We start from the raw sequence: 15,269 nt of genomic DNA, 5'->3' as shown, positions 1-15,269 counted from the left end.
ATGCAAACGTCCAACATGAGGAATCAGGAAGAAGCTCGTGGAGGAAGACGAGGATGAAGAGGAGACGACGTACGGCGACATGGTCCGTATCGTTGAGCGAGAGTTCTGCGTAGTCGTCCGTCACGGATTCTTCTTCGTTGGTTTCCGTTGGGTAGTTTGGTCTGAAATGAACGACAGGCGACAGTCATGTGAACTTGCGCATATCAACTCAAACAACATGTAACACTGACATACAAACCCATAAAATGTATTTGATTATTTTAATCATGGATTAATCTGTCAATTAATTCGATTTGATTAAAAGTAATAATTTAAGCTGTAGAATCGATTTGAAAATTCTGCTACTGGTCTATTAATCACTGACTGGTTTGGGTCCTGAATATATTAAAAAAATGCTGATTGAATACAAAACCAGCAGGGCTCTGAGATCTACAGACTTGGGCCAACTAGTGGAACACAGAATTTGAAGAAAACATGGGGAAGCTGCATTTAATTGTTATGCTGCAGACAAATTGAATAAGAACAGAAGTGAAGTAAGCAGAGTGTAAATACTTTTGAATCCAAGTGAAAAACTTTGCTTTTTTTCCACATAACTTTGATTTAGGCCTGGGAAAATTTTAACGGTATATTCAATATAAGGAATAAATTTTGCCGAAGGTAGAGATTTTGACTCCATCTTACCGCGGTAGCGCATGTTGGCGACGTCATCACATTAGGGCTGTCCTGACTAGCGTAAATACGTCAGCGTGCACAACATACCGTTATATATACATATACATATATATGCCTATATATATATATATATATATATATATATATATATATATATATATATATATATATATATATATATATATATATGTCTATATATGTATATATATATATGTATATATATGTATGTATATATATACATATATATACATATATATATATGTATACATATATATATATACATACATATATATACATATATATATATATGTATACATATATATATATATATACATATATATAAACATTTATATATACATACATATATATATATACACATATATTTGTATACATATATATGTATACATATATACATATAGATATGTATACATATATATACATACATATATACATACACACACACACATATATATATACACACACACACACATATATATACACACACATATATATATATATATCCACATATATATATCCACATATATATAAACGGAGGCTGCCAGCTAGCAGCACCAAGCAGCAATCTAACCGCGCTAGTTAGCAGTGCTAAAGTTCCCCCAAATCGTTACTGTGGTTCTGACGTCAATTATCGTCGCATAGACCAAAATCTATGGGGAGGGATTGAGAGGAAAATAGTCCCACTAGCAAATGTGTTTTTTGTCTTCTGTATTTATCATTGTTCTTTAACTAATCAAGAATATTATTTTTATTCTATAATTAATATTATTTTTATCCAAGTACCCGATTATTCTCTAGAATTTTCAGTAGGATATCTGAATACCAAAAATGTTGATAGCTGCAGCCCTAATAGTTTTGTGGCATGCACACGATTTACTTCACCACGCCCCCCGACAAATCTCGCTAGCCTGCAACACCACAATCCATACTGCACATGCATAATTTTGATTTGAAATTTGCACAATAAATGTTGTTATCCAAAGTACATTTACTCTTTCATTGTTTTTGTTTTTTAAAATCCATTTAGCTTCTATAAAGGACTATGTAAATTAGTAAGCAAAATATTTTTTTATTTTTTTTAAACACTTAATTCTATACCGTGATATATACCATTACTCTGAAGGGATGCAGTTTATACTATACTATACTATATCGCCATACTTTGTCATACTTTGATAAAAAAAATATTTTTTTTTAACAAGATTAAACATTTTAAAAAATAATTTCAATGTTTGTTTTTTTAAAGATTAAAAAAAAATTGTAAAGAAAATATTATTAAAAAAGAAAAAAAGAAAAGATTATTAAAAAAGAAAAAAAATATTTAAAGAAAATATTATAAAAAATGATTTTTAAATATATGTTTACAATTTAATTGTAATTTTTTTAAAGAAAAGATTATTAAAAATTAGGGGCGTCACAACAATTTTTACAGTTACAATTTTTAATCGTAATTAATCGCATGACTTCACGAGTTCACTCACCATTAATCACAAATTTGATATCTGTTCTAAATGTAAAATGTACAAGGACGCATCTGTCGAGGAAGGACACAGGACTTCTAACTATTTTGTTGACAATGGGATTTTTAACTACATTGTTGCAATATGCCCGGCGGAAAAAGAGCTGACGAAATTGAGGGGATAAAATCTTCTCTTGCAAAACTCAAAGAAATGGTCACCGAAATACTTGAAATGAAAAAGAGCATTGAGCCACTACTGCTGGAAATTCAGCAGTTGAAGAAAGAGACACAAGAAAAAAATTGACGCATTGTCACCTTGGAACAAAAAGTGGATCATTTGGAACAGAATCTTTGAATCGATGTGATCGTTTTACAGGTATCCAGATTAAACCGCGCCGCTCGGGCGAGAGCTGCAGCCAGCACAAGTGCAGTTGATTCTGACCAAGCTTCAGCCAACAAGACTGTCGAACAGCAAGAGACAACTCAACTCAGAGATTTGGGATTCATTGTGGATCCAGCGCATATTCAGATGTGCTTTTGGCTTCCAACTGGGGGGACACGACCACCGTCAGTTCTGATCAGGTTTGTTGAGAGATAGCTACAAGCTTAAAGGTAAACATGTCTACGTCAACGAAAATCTCACTAAACGAAATGCTGACATTGCCAGAAGGGCGCGACAACTGAGAAAGAATGCATTTATCGAGAACATATGGACAAAAGACTGTTGGATCTTCATCCAAAGAAAAGAAGACTCATCTTCTCAGAAGAAAATACGGATCATGAAAAGAGTGGAAGAATTGGCGGAGTTTGAGAGACAATAACTGCTATCAGAAACTCACATCATTAAATTGTGGATTATGTCTTACTCAAATGAAATTATTGTAACATATTACTAATGAACCCAAAACTGTAGCTGTCATAATTTGAAAAATGTAAATATAGCATAATTACTTGCTGACACTGCCAAGGTGAACTCTTGTTTATACACCTGCATTGCTAACATGTATTGCTGTTCCTGTAAGAATGTAAACATTGTCTGGCTCTATTTCTGTTTGGACATTTGATGTAACATGCAAGGCTGTCGTGATAAGGTTGTATTGTGGCTGCAATCAATCTGCTGTAAAAAGTTACAATGGGGTTGATGAACATGGTTCCGGGATGCGGCTAGTGGGGGCTACTCCGCCGGGTGGGCTGGCCTAGGTGAGCACTCAGGAGTAGATCTAAGCATCATCGGATGCTAGCAACAGTGGTGGCTTAACTGAGCAGAATGGAGTGAACATCGTTGTTGACGCAATGGGCAGAATGCAAGCCCGTCTACTCTTCTGAAAGCCACAACATGTGTGGAAGCTGATCCAAGGTCAGCGAAGACGCTACTGGTGAACGAGCATGCGTTCGCCTTGGCTGCTTGCCTGGTTGAGTGGGCCGATTGGTGGCGTCCGGGAACCGATTTATTAATTCCAAATGATTAGTACGAGCTGCAACTTAAGATGAACTGAGCCAGGAGTGTGCAGACTTAAGTCTGGGATTGATAACGATGTGAATCAATGACTATCATAATCAATCGATTGGGACGAGTTACTAATAAGCCATGGCTTCTACTCGTCAGCCCTTCTTTCGGATGTCAATGTTGCAAATGATATGACGTGATCGATGTAACCTGTAATGTGTTTGAAAAGAAAAAAAATAATAAAACCAAAAAAAAACCAATGTTTTTTTCTCTTTAGGTTTTCATACTCTTGTTAACTACGCTGCCCCCAGGTGGCCACGGTGCACACAGCAGATGGACAACGTTCGCTGAATGAATGCGTAAGTGACAAGTGAGCACCTTTGAAAGGAGAATCCTCGCCTCTTGAGTGCGTGTTCAGCCAGCGTGTTCAACACGAAGCACACGTGCTCGCCTGAACCCGACTTCAGCTTGGACGGTGGGAAGTCCACCTTCGCACCCTAAACGCACACAAAACAGACAATGAAGACGAAGGCGCCGTCGTCTCTTTGTGCTGGCTTCCAAAATGAGGACGACACAAAAAGCAGAAAGTTTACGAGCGCCCTGAGCTCGGCCAAGATGTTGGCGACAATGGCGGTGGGCTCGTCGTCCTCCTGAGGTCTGCCGAAGCTTCTGCCCGCGCAGTTGATGAGCCAGGCGGCCATGATGGTGAACACGTAAAACTGCTCGCCCGGATTGGCCGCCAGGTAAGGGCTGGACACAAAATAATGTCTGCAACAACAACACCATGCATCACATACGTACGCAAGGTTAGCTTAGCTACTTTTTTTCCCCCTGCGTCGTGGAAGAAGAATGCGAACGTTTATGTTGATTGATTTATTGAAGCTTAACACGGTACACGTTTCTTCTGGGCCAAATATTTTACATTTTGTTTTAAAATCAATTACATTGTGATCATTTTTGCTCAGGGGTTTCATACCATGCCAAATTGAAAGCTATTTGTTACTGGATTAAATCAAACAATTTGAGAAAGTTGGTTTCATTTTAAACTCAACACTTCAAAATAGTTTTGTTTTTTATCTCTCTATTTTACATACAGAATATGCTGCACTAAAAGGAGACACTTAAATCTCATTGTACACAATTGTACAAGTATGACAATAAAGACTATAACTAGTTTGTTTTCTCACAGATGACATTATCTATTAATTTCATGTTCCTGTGTTTAACTCATTTACTGCCATAAATAACAATAAAAAAAATTCTAGGTTTTCATACTCTTGTTAACAAAAGTGGGGGGGAAATGGTTAAACTAATAGATATAGTTCAAATGAATTTTTGACGTTTATAGCCGTCGATGGCAGTGAATAAGTTAATGGCTTATTTGAAAAAGTGGAGATACTCTCTGCTCACCATGGAAAACTTTATTCTTGTTAAATGATCTTTTATTCTTGTAGAATGGCAATTTTAAGAGTACAAGTTCCATTGTGTTTTTGATTCATATTTCGGCCTTATTCGCTTCTTTATTTCAATATTGCTCATTACAGTGTCACTTGGAGAGACAAATGTTTTTCCTTTCGATCCGAAATGCTCCTGCTTGCATTCTTTTGCCGTGATAACAGCTGTGATTGGTCGATCGCCGCACTGGGCGTGATATTTGCCTTCACGTCACACCCTTGTGTTGTTTCGGTTTCTTTTGCCACCCAAGAGTGGCTGTTATGGGCGTTACCAGCCGAAAAGAAACCCTCAGAGCATTATAGATAGCTGTCAAAAAAATGTGGTAGGAAAAAAATAAAAATAAGTATAAAGCAGGATTCAAACCTGCGACCATGCACTTGTGGGGTAATGCTGCAAACAAGTGAAAAAGGTTGGGAAAATACGTCCAAGTATCGACGTCTTTTTTGTTTTTGTTTGAACTTTTCATGACAACAGCCTCTGAGGGCCGGTTGAAGCCTATTTTAGGTGGCAACACAAAATAAACTTGTGAAACGACACTATGTGAGGGAAGCGAGGCAGGAACCAGGCACAGTGCATGACTCGCTCCAATCTGAGCCGTTCACGGCAAAATAACGCAGGAGAATTGCCGGTCACGGCAAAAATATCCACTCCCCAAATCACCGCTTGAGTACCACTGTATTAGTTCATTTGAGGTTTAGCCACTAATGTAAAATGTTGTTGGTGTGTGACGTGCCTGGAGAGAGGCTTCATGTTGTGTTTTTCCAGCAGCTCCTGGTCGCAGTTTAAAATTTTCAGCTTGTCCACCAGCGACTCCATGAGCACGAAGCCGTGATGAGGAGCTCCCGGACCGCGTTCGTCCTCATCCCACCCGCGACGACCGTCCTCCGCCATCTCGGTAGCCTGTCCGTCTCTTTTCGTGGTTTCTCTTGGTTTTGTTAGAGGAGATGAGAGCCGTTAGCATGCGGCTAAGCTAACCGGGTTTGTTTTGCCGGCCGTTGTCAAGCAACGGGAAGCTAACTAACTAGACGATTGGCTAATATTAGCCAGGTTTGATATTTCGCCACACGACATGAACACGTAAGCGGTCAGTAACCGCGTGAAAAGAATCGACGGGAATTTGTTGACTTGTTCCAGAGAAACCATTAAATCTACAAAATAAAAACTGGAGAACAGTTACGGTTTCTTCTGGTCCCGCTTCTTCTTCGCGTCGTCTTGAATTTGAGGTTGGCAAATAGCGTTCTGGCACATTACCGCCACCTACTGCTATGGAGTGCGGAACAAATCTACTGTGCAGGCTGCACCATAAATGAAAAAAACAAAAACAATTTAATAGAATAAAACTTGTTTATTGTGTACACAATGAAACTTATTTCAGCAGCTTCCCTACCTTCGGCACTACATCATAAAAACGTAAATTATCAACAATGACATACTTATACACAACAAATAATAAAATGAGCCCTAACGCCAATATAAAGTCCATTTAAAGGTGATCATGCGTAAGTGCATTTAAGGAAGTTTAATGCATTTAATTGCTTGTGGATTGAAACTATGCAGTAGTGTCCTGTATTCTATTGTAATGTCGATAAATAATATTTAATCTGATGTCTATCATTTTCAATGCATAATTTGATGCACTTTGCAAAATTCAGGTGAACTCGATGGAATAGGTGAGTCAGTCAGTCAGTCAGTCAGTCAGTCAGTAGACGTCCTGAGAGCGAAAGGTGTCACGTCCATCAGACCTTTGCTGAAGATACACTTTCAAGTATAGAGGGAGTAAAAAAAGCGGCCCGGATCCCATTCGTGGACTTTTCCTTAACTCCAGAGAAAGAAAGAAACGTTAGCAAAATCTACGCCTTGTGTCATTTTTTGATTCTGAGCAGCCTTATTATAGTTTTGGAATTTTCCTTTGAGTTAGTTTTTAATTCGTTTTGAGTTTGGTTCTTTAAATGTAGTTTTCAGTTTGAGTTTTTAATAGTTTCAGTTAAAAAAAAAGGCTTGGATTTAGTTTAGTTTTAGTTAGTTTCAGTATTAGTTTTCATTTTTTTAAATGACCGTATTATGATTATTTTTTAAATGTGTATCACTTGTACGCAATATTTAATAAACACCATGGTCAATTGAAAACAGTGTACACACTTTCAAACGTCTTTATTTTGGTTAATTTTGAAATAAATATGCTTTAAAATCACCCCCAAAGGCTCATGTATTAAATTAATTACTAAAGACTAAAACAAATGACATTTTCACTATAATTATAGTTTTAGTTTGTAAACATAAAATGTAGTTTCAGTTCGTTTTTTTAAAAAGCATTTTCATTTTATTTTATTTCATTAAAGAAATTATTTTTTTAATTTTAGTTTGAGTTTTTTTGTTAGTTTTCATGAACTAAAATAACTGATTCTGAGTGACTTGCTTTGAAAACGAAACAAACACACACTGAGGAAGTTAAATCAATAGGTTATCAATCGGGGCTTGTGCAAAAATGAACTGAAAAAAAACAATTTTTCAGAAGAAGAATGTTTATTGTCAAAATGGTCCTGAAAGAGCATAACAAAGAAAACAGCAAGAAAATGTACAACCATCATCAGAGAATAGAGATTTTGATAAACATTGCACAAAGACATCAAAAAACATGTACAGCAAAGAAGGCACTCTGTGTGTGTGCGTGTGCGCGTGTGTGTGTCTTTGGATGGAGCCGCCGCCCGTTGACGTGTTGGCGGAATCTTTTCACATGGCTCAATATTTGGGAAAAGCTCAACTTGCGCTTGCACGTTTGACACGCCAACGTGTTCTTCAAGTCAAAAAATAAAAATAAAAAGAGCAGATTTCAACAACAAGCGTTTTGCATGGGCTGTCTTGTCCACTTTAAGACGTGCTTCTCAAACTTGGGGCCCACAAAATAAAAATAAAACGTTTTGTTAGGTGGAATCCTTCATTGAACCTTTGAAGTAATTTCAGCAAAATCCACCCAAATATTCATTTTAGCCAATTTGAACATGTGACTACAAGCACATGAGGCCAATCCGGCATTTTTTGGGAGGAAAAGTTGAAGCTTTAAAACTTGAAAGAAGCTACTAATCCAGCAAGTCGCATCAATGTGTTGAGTACCGTAAAATGCCTTCCTCTAGTGGAACACAAAAAAATTACATGCTGAAAATGCAAATAAACAAATGTTTTTGTTTTTTTTACAGTACATTTCTACGGAAGTGTGGCACTTGTCAATGTGGAGTCAACATTTTCAACTGGCGAGTACGTTCCAATGTATTAAATATGTTCCAACGTACTCGCAAATACATTTAAACATATTTGTTAGTGTGGTTGAACATACTTGTAGGCTAAATGGATATTATTTGTGCATGCGTGAGTGAACAAAAAACATGTTTTTAAGCATTTGGCCCACATTATACCAATATGGTAAAAAAAAAGAGAAGAAATTCATAACTTTTATGATTTATTATTATGTCTGCGGTGCATGATTTAGATTCAGATTGTCACGATATTAGTGAAAATGCCCCCCCCCCCCAAAAAAAAATAGCGTTTGGTCTTGTTTTGCTTGTGATTTGCCGCAATTCGGCTCCTTTTCCAACTGCAAAGCTTCAATCCAAGCAACTGGACTCATTTTTGGAATTTGTTACATTTTTCTTGCAGTGCAAAAATGACAAAGCCACGTATGCTTTTAGGCTAACTTAATAATTATTTTATCTTGGGAAAACAAAAGACGATTCGTATAAAATTCCGACTTGACCCACGACATCTTTGTTCATTCCGACTTTTACAATTTACTCGGCTGTTGTGACAGCATTTTTTTCTGCATTTGACCAATTCTTTATTTTTTAAACACAAAATAGGCACTTTTCAAACTGCTACAAAATTATTTAGGAAGGTATAGTGGAAAGCCGCACATTCGCTGACAGGCACTTACGGATTAACTTTTTTTTTTAGGATGGGCCATCTCCCACTTGAATTATAATTTTTTTCTCTCCCTGATTGCCTGCGTAGTCGCAGATTTTTCTTTTTGAATGGTAATTATAATGAGCGTTTAATTGTGGCTTTCCCCCCCTCTTTGCGTTCGGTGGACCCCCTGTACACATACGAGTCATGTTTGGTGGCCATTTGGATTTTGAGGGCTTCTTTGTAAAAAAAAAAAAAAAAAAAAGGGAAAAAAAGAAGAATTCTCCCCTGGTTCAAAAAAGTTTGCGAAATTCTGCTATAAAGCGACAACACCTACTAGCTAACACTGCTAGCATTAGCATGTTGCCATGGAGCAACAAGTGCTTTGACGACGTCTCCATAGCAACCCAGTTTGAATGGAATGTAACTCAGAGTTGAAACGGACCACATGTGAACCGTAGTGTTTTGTTGTTGTTTTTTCTTCAGGCACTTGCAAGGCCTTCCCTTGCTCGGTCGGTCAGGCAATCAGAACAATCGACGACAAACTTGAAATGCTTCAGCTTATTTACATTTTTTTTCTTTACATTCTTTTCAAAGTCGCTTCGCCCAAAGAAAACTGCGTTAGTGCTAATCGTAAAATTCCAAAATGGCGGAAAATAAAATATTTCCTTGAAGTTGGCAAAAGTATGTGCTGCCCCCTATTGATGCGGAGGTTCATTTCCAAATCTCGTCTTGTCCCTCTTTTTGGTGGGTGGAGCTAAAAGTTGCATTTGGAGCAGCCTGGCAAGCTAAGCGCCAACAATCTTGTGGAACAACGGTGCCGCTGGGAATGTGGTCTGGGACCGGACTGCACCCGGACCGGTTTTAGGGGGCTAACCAGGCGCCGCAATGGCTGCCGAGCGACTGACAGTTGCTGTAGCGCTTCTTGACCATCATGCTGACGTACGCCTTCATTAGCTTGGCGATGGCCATCACCTGGATAACAGCAAGAGGAAGTGGAGGAGTCAGTCACCTTTGTTACCTCCACCAGGGAGCCTGCAACTTTATGCTCGTTAGCGGAATGTTGCTCGCGTTGGGGCTCCTTGCTCGGTTGATTGCGGTGCTGCAAGTTACTTAGCAACGCTAACTAATTTGCTCATGTTATTATTATTGTGGTATTATTGGGCTGGAGGAAAAAATGTCCAACTCTGTTGACCACAAAAATGGTTTGACACAAAAATGTGTCATCGACGAATTAATCAAGAGGATAATCAATTATTATACAATTATTATTATTAATCATTTTATCTTCAGTGAAATCCAGAAAGACTCTTTTTTAAATATATAAACAACTATTATATGTTAAGTCAAAAAGGCTGCATTTATTTTGTTTTTAATTAAAAAAAAACATCCTTAAGTATTACTTTATTTTATTTCATGTAAAGCGGAGTTGGGGTAGTTGGCATCTGCTGAGTTATTTGTAATTGAATGCAGTTACTTTAAAAATGAAGTAATAAGTAAAGTAACTAAGTTACTGTTAAAAACAAGTAATCAGTAAAGTAATTAAATTACTTTTAAGTGACTGAGACACTAATAATCAAGTAATCAGTTAAGTACCTAAGTTACATTTGAAATCAACATTAAAAAAGTAATAAGTTAAGTAACTAAGATTTTAAAAATCAAGTAATCAGTCAAAAAACGAGTTACCTTTGAAAATCAAGAAATCTATAAAGAAACTTAAATTACTTTTAAAATCAAGTAATAAAGTAACTATGACACTAATAATCATGTAATCAGTAAAACAAACGAGTTACATTTAAAAATCAAGCAATCTATAAAGTAACTTAAATTACTTTTATACTCAAGTAATTAAGATACTTTAATAATCAAGCAATCAAAAAAATAACTTAATTACTTTTGAAATAAAGTAATTAGTAAAGTTACTTTTAAAGTCAAGCAATAAGTAAAGTGACTGAGACACTAATAACCAAGTAATCAGTAAAGTAATTAAAACACTTTGAAATCAAGTAATCAGTAAAGTAACCTAGTTACTTTTTCAAGGTACTTTGTCAACACTATGGGTGGGACTAAAAAACGATTCTACCGGATATCGTTCGTCAAGGAGAGTCATAAGGACTCCATAAGCAGACTCCTCAATCGATACAAAATCCGCCGGGAATCCTTAGATACATTGCTTTGGACCGGATATCGCGTGGCTATGAATCGGTTGCGTGTGTGAGGCTTTATGGTTTTCCTCTTTTATAACGTGAGCAAGAGCTCTGCGCCGTGCTCTACTTTTTGTTTGTTTTGTTTACATTTCAGTAGCGCCGCTATTCAATAGCGCTCATAGACGCTTCATTCCCCGGATGTTGTAAACATAATGCAAATAATAATAATAATAATAATGTTGTACATTAACCAAAATAAAAAATGAATGTGACGGCAAAAGAAAAACAAAAATTGTTAATAAAAAGGGATGGTCTCTTTTGGCAACAATTTTGGGATATTGGTAAAAATGTGTTTGATCAATTTATTTTTCAATCAGGTGGCTAGGTTTATTTTATGTCTCAAATTTATGTTTCTGAAATACTTTGCACTGTGCGCATATTTTGTTCAATTGTGTTGGTATCTTTTTAAAGGTTAAATATTTACATTTCAAATGAAATGATCAAGAAATGATCTAGAAAACAAAACAATTGTAACTGTCAATAACGACTGATAAATACTTAAACTGTGATACATTTTTCAGTCATATTGCCCAGCCCTTTTTTGCGGTCTATTTAAATAATTGATTCAGTATATGAAAATATAGAAGACGGGTTTTGTGTGTGTTTTTTTTCAACATAATTGAATATAATTTGTGGTGTTTTATGATTGTCTACAAGCAACAAATGCCAACTATAATATTGTTTTGAATATTGAAATGAATCGTATCAAATCGAAAATTGCATCGAACCATTCTTTTTTTCCAATCGAATGGCAACCTGTGTATCGAGATACACATCGAATCGGACTCATGTCAGAGATTGCCATGTTTGTTTGTTTGTCGGTTTAGTTGCTTGATGTTTGGTTTGGGGTGTGACGTGACGTGCGGTATTTGTCGTTTACCATTTGCGTCTCAAAGACGAGTTCCCGTCCGTCCACGGCGATCTTGTAGGTGTTGGCGAGCGGCGCCCCGAAGGACAGGATGCGCTCGTAGGGGAAAACCTCCAGTGGCCACGCCTCCCCTCGCTTGTACACCGAGACGGCTTCGCGGCTCACGCCCAGCCAAAGCTCCGACGGGAAGGCGCCGTCGCCGCACTGGCAAAATGGACGAAAGAGGGCCGAAGCGTTTTAAATGCGGACGACGCGGCGTTGAGGTCAGGTAAGGACGGGCGGGCGGGGATTCCTCACCTCCACGTTGAAGAGCGTGGAGCCGTAGCCGGGCCAGTCGCGGACCAGCGCCATGTACTTGCGCATGGCCTGCTCGTGCGAGACGCCGCGCAGCTTGCTCCACTTGTCCAGCACGCCGGCGCGGACGGCGTCCGCCTCCTCCCTCATCCAGGCCTCCAGCCCGCCGTCAGCGTCGGAACGGCGGCGGCCCAGCGAGCCGCCGCGCAGGCTGCGCCGCAGCGTTCCCTCCAGGAAGCTGGAGCGCTTGCGCTCCGACGTCCCCGGCGCGAAGGTCCGCGCAGAGTTGTGCAAGCGGGCCCGCAGGCGAGCCATGGGGAACACCTGCCGGGTTTCCGGCACCTGGGCCTGGGGGCTTTGGTCTCCCAGGAGGTACTGAAGCCGCAACGCCGACAGGAACTGCAGTGTCTCCTCGGGAGCCGGATACTGACTGCGGATCACCGCCTCGTGAGCCTAAACGCACAAATAGCCCATTAGCGCTTACCATCGCAGGACGCACTTGTTTGCTAAACCAGATGCTTCTTTCAATTTTTTATTTTTTTAAATTTTAACTTAAGGGAGAGATTGTCTTCAATGGACAGAGGTGGCAAATCCAGGTCCAGAAAGTAAAAGCCCTGCCCTGCCTTAGCCCCAGGTGCTAGCTAGCTAGCTCCCTAGCTAGCTCCCATTGTGCTCGTTTACCTGATAGGGAGCTAGCTAGTGATAGAAAACGTTCTCTGTTTTCTTGCGTGTTGAAATAAAACTCAAAGTTGAGATCAAGTGAAGAGGCTTTCTTGCAAGAGATTTTATTTAGAAATTTCTAAAGTCATTTCGGACCCTTACTGAATCAGAAGTGGTCTCCAAATGTGCCCTCCTTCTGGACTCATCTCAACTTATACAAAAACAGTGTTTACAGAAAATAGTCTCCCCCTCCTGTCTCCTGTCCTTGTGGGAAGAGTGAAAAATAAAAACAGATAATAAATCTTCAGCTCGTATCTTAGTCCACTCCAGATGTAGGAAAATAATTGGTCCCGGCACCTCCTGGACCGGATAATTTATGGACAGAAACTCTGCTTGCACTTCCAAACATTACTCCTTTAGATAAATCAGAAACCTTACTAGACATTTCTTTACCAGGGACTAAACAAAGGCACTATACATGAGTAAAATTGAATAAACTGTTTTCTTATTATTACACAGCTCTAACTAAAATCAAAACGGTTAAGATATAAATTGAAACAGTAAAAAATTTTCACAATGTTAACACTAGCTAGCATCAATGGCTAAAGCCAAACTGTGGCAGGGTTTTGACTTTCTGGACCTGGATTTGACATTTCTGATCATAATTCATTTTATTCTAGATGAGCTATAACAGAGGTGGAGGTTTGATTAAACACAAAACATAATCCGTTTTCGTTCATGAAGGACTACAGCAATCAATCATTACTGTTGATATGCTGAAATCAGGAGGATTTGGACAAGTTTAAACTCAAAAATGGCTCCAAACGATTAGTCTATTAATTTGATAAATAAAGACTTGTTGATTAATCAACTACATTTGACAGCTCTAAATAAAATACACATTTTGAACATTTGTAATCGCTTGTAAAAAAACCCATTGGATGTTCTGTGCAAACCGTCTTCGGACACCCACATTTTTTTTTAAATTTAACTCCAGATTGGAAAATTGACTTCCAGTGATGAGATGATGGATTGAAACAAAAGTGAGCCGATGGACCAACAGCAAAATAATTTTTCTTCTCTGTCAGCTTCAACAGAACGTTTGAAAGCTCACATTGTTGAATTTTTTTTCTGTCTTGACTTTCAAATGTCTCGTTTATAAAACTGTGCGTGAGATCCTGCGTACAAAAGTACTTACGAACCAAACCCAAACTTTACGTACGCAATAAAACCATGCATAGACACACACCTGCACGCAATTCCTCTTTCGAAATCAAATCAAATCAACTATTCAAATCAAAACAATTTGGGCAAAAAAGAAGGCTAACTTCATCTTGATGTAGCAGACATCGAATTTTTGTGTAAATAATAATTAAAAAAAAAAAGATTGTACATTGGAACCCTGATTGGAAAGGTCGAATGACGCAAGGCCGTGATTGTTTGGGCGCATCGGCAAAGCAAGCAGGACGAGTTGCGATAAAACTGCCAAAGGGCGCACAGTGGCACATTTGTCCATCTATCCATTTCCTTAACTGCTTGTCCTCAAAGGGTCAGTGGCAGATTTAAAAAAAATAAAAAATAATAATAAATAATAAATTTGGTCAAAGGGTGAGCATAAAGAAAATAATTTGACCAATTTTATTGTCTTTACTCAGACTTTACTAATGCACAAGGGAAATTGTCTCCAAAAATAGGCCACCCTATAATTGTTGGCGCAGAAATGTCCGTACGTAGAGTTTTGGCCTCATACGCAAGCTTTATAAATGAGGCCCCTGCTGGCGGTCTTTGAATGCGCCTCGTGTTTGCTGTTTCCGCTTAGCCCCTCCCCTTCTCCAATCAAGGCAATCCCCGCGTAGTTCCATGGCCAACAAAAGCACACGAGATCGTCTCTGAACCATAATATGCATAATCGTGCTAAATCGATCAAACAGCCATACATTAGATTAGAATATGCGCAATTTGACATACACGTTATCTCATTAACTAGCAGCCATTTTCACTGAAGCAACCCCCTTTGCTCCCATCTGTTTTACTGGATTTGGACTGATTTTGCAAGGCCCACAGAATATTCTGTTCTATTGCTATAAAAACATGGAAACTACCAAAAGAAAGATTAGAATCACTTCTTTCATCAGGAAAAAAATATTTATATCTGCAATTAGCATTAGAATATAGCTAAGTTTCATCATTATTTACAAACCTGTTGAAAACACTGGGGAAAAGAGTCTTTTTGCAACATGGCCCTGGTTGATCTCTTATACTCGGCTGCCACCTGCTGGCCGTTTTTCTAATAAC

The 15,269-nt window shown here is 38.3% G+C and overlaps 2 protein-coding genes across 9 annotated transcripts in view; both read right to left on the bottom strand.

The window, feature by feature from the left end:
- Window positions 1-6,281, bottom strand: part of ift57 (intraflagellar transport 57 homolog (Chlamydomonas)) — a 57,355-nt gene extending 51,074 nt beyond the window's left edge. For all 4 annotated transcript variants that reach the window (XR_015094497.1, XR_015094498.1, XM_086072520.1 and 1 more), the window contains exons 1-4: window positions 5,785-6,281; window positions 4,190-4,364; window positions 3,975-4,093; window positions 74-161 (exon numbers count right to left, since the gene is read on the bottom strand). Coding sequence is in view for 2 of the 4 variants with exons in the window: in XM_086072520.1 (XP_085928646.1) it covers window positions 74-161; window positions 3,975-4,093; window positions 4,190-4,364; window positions 5,785-5,942 (540 nt within the window). In the remaining 2 variants the exon portion in view is untranslated. The remainder of the gene's footprint in view (window positions 1-73; window positions 162-3,974; window positions 4,094-4,189; window positions 4,365-5,784) is intronic.
- Window positions 6,282-7,555: 1,274 nt separating this feature from the next.
- The window catches only part of myo10 (myosin X), a 79,386-nt gene continuing 71,672 nt past the window's right edge, over window positions 7,556-15,269 (bottom strand). For all 5 annotated transcript variants that reach the window (XM_086074241.1, XM_086074257.1, XM_086074234.1 and 2 more), the window contains 3 exons: window positions 12,318-12,767; window positions 12,033-12,224; window positions 7,556-9,920 (listed from right to left, as the gene is read on the bottom strand). In XM_086074241.1, the coding sequence (XP_085930367.1) occupies window positions 9,810-9,920; window positions 12,033-12,224; window positions 12,318-12,767 (753 nt within the window). In that variant the 3' untranslated portion in view covers window positions 7,556-9,809. The remainder of the gene's footprint in view (window positions 9,921-12,032; window positions 12,225-12,317; window positions 12,768-15,269) is intronic.

This window comes from Leptonotus elevatus, chromosome 1 (assembly GCF_054856555.1).
Source record: "Leptonotus elevatus isolate MCC_2025b chromosome 1, RoL_Lele_1.0, whole genome shotgun sequence".
In the NCBI taxonomy this organism is placed as follows: domain Eukaryota; kingdom Metazoa; phylum Chordata; class Actinopteri; order Syngnathiformes; family Syngnathidae; genus Leptonotus; species Leptonotus elevatus.
This window is presented reverse-complemented; position numbering and strand designations above follow the sequence as displayed.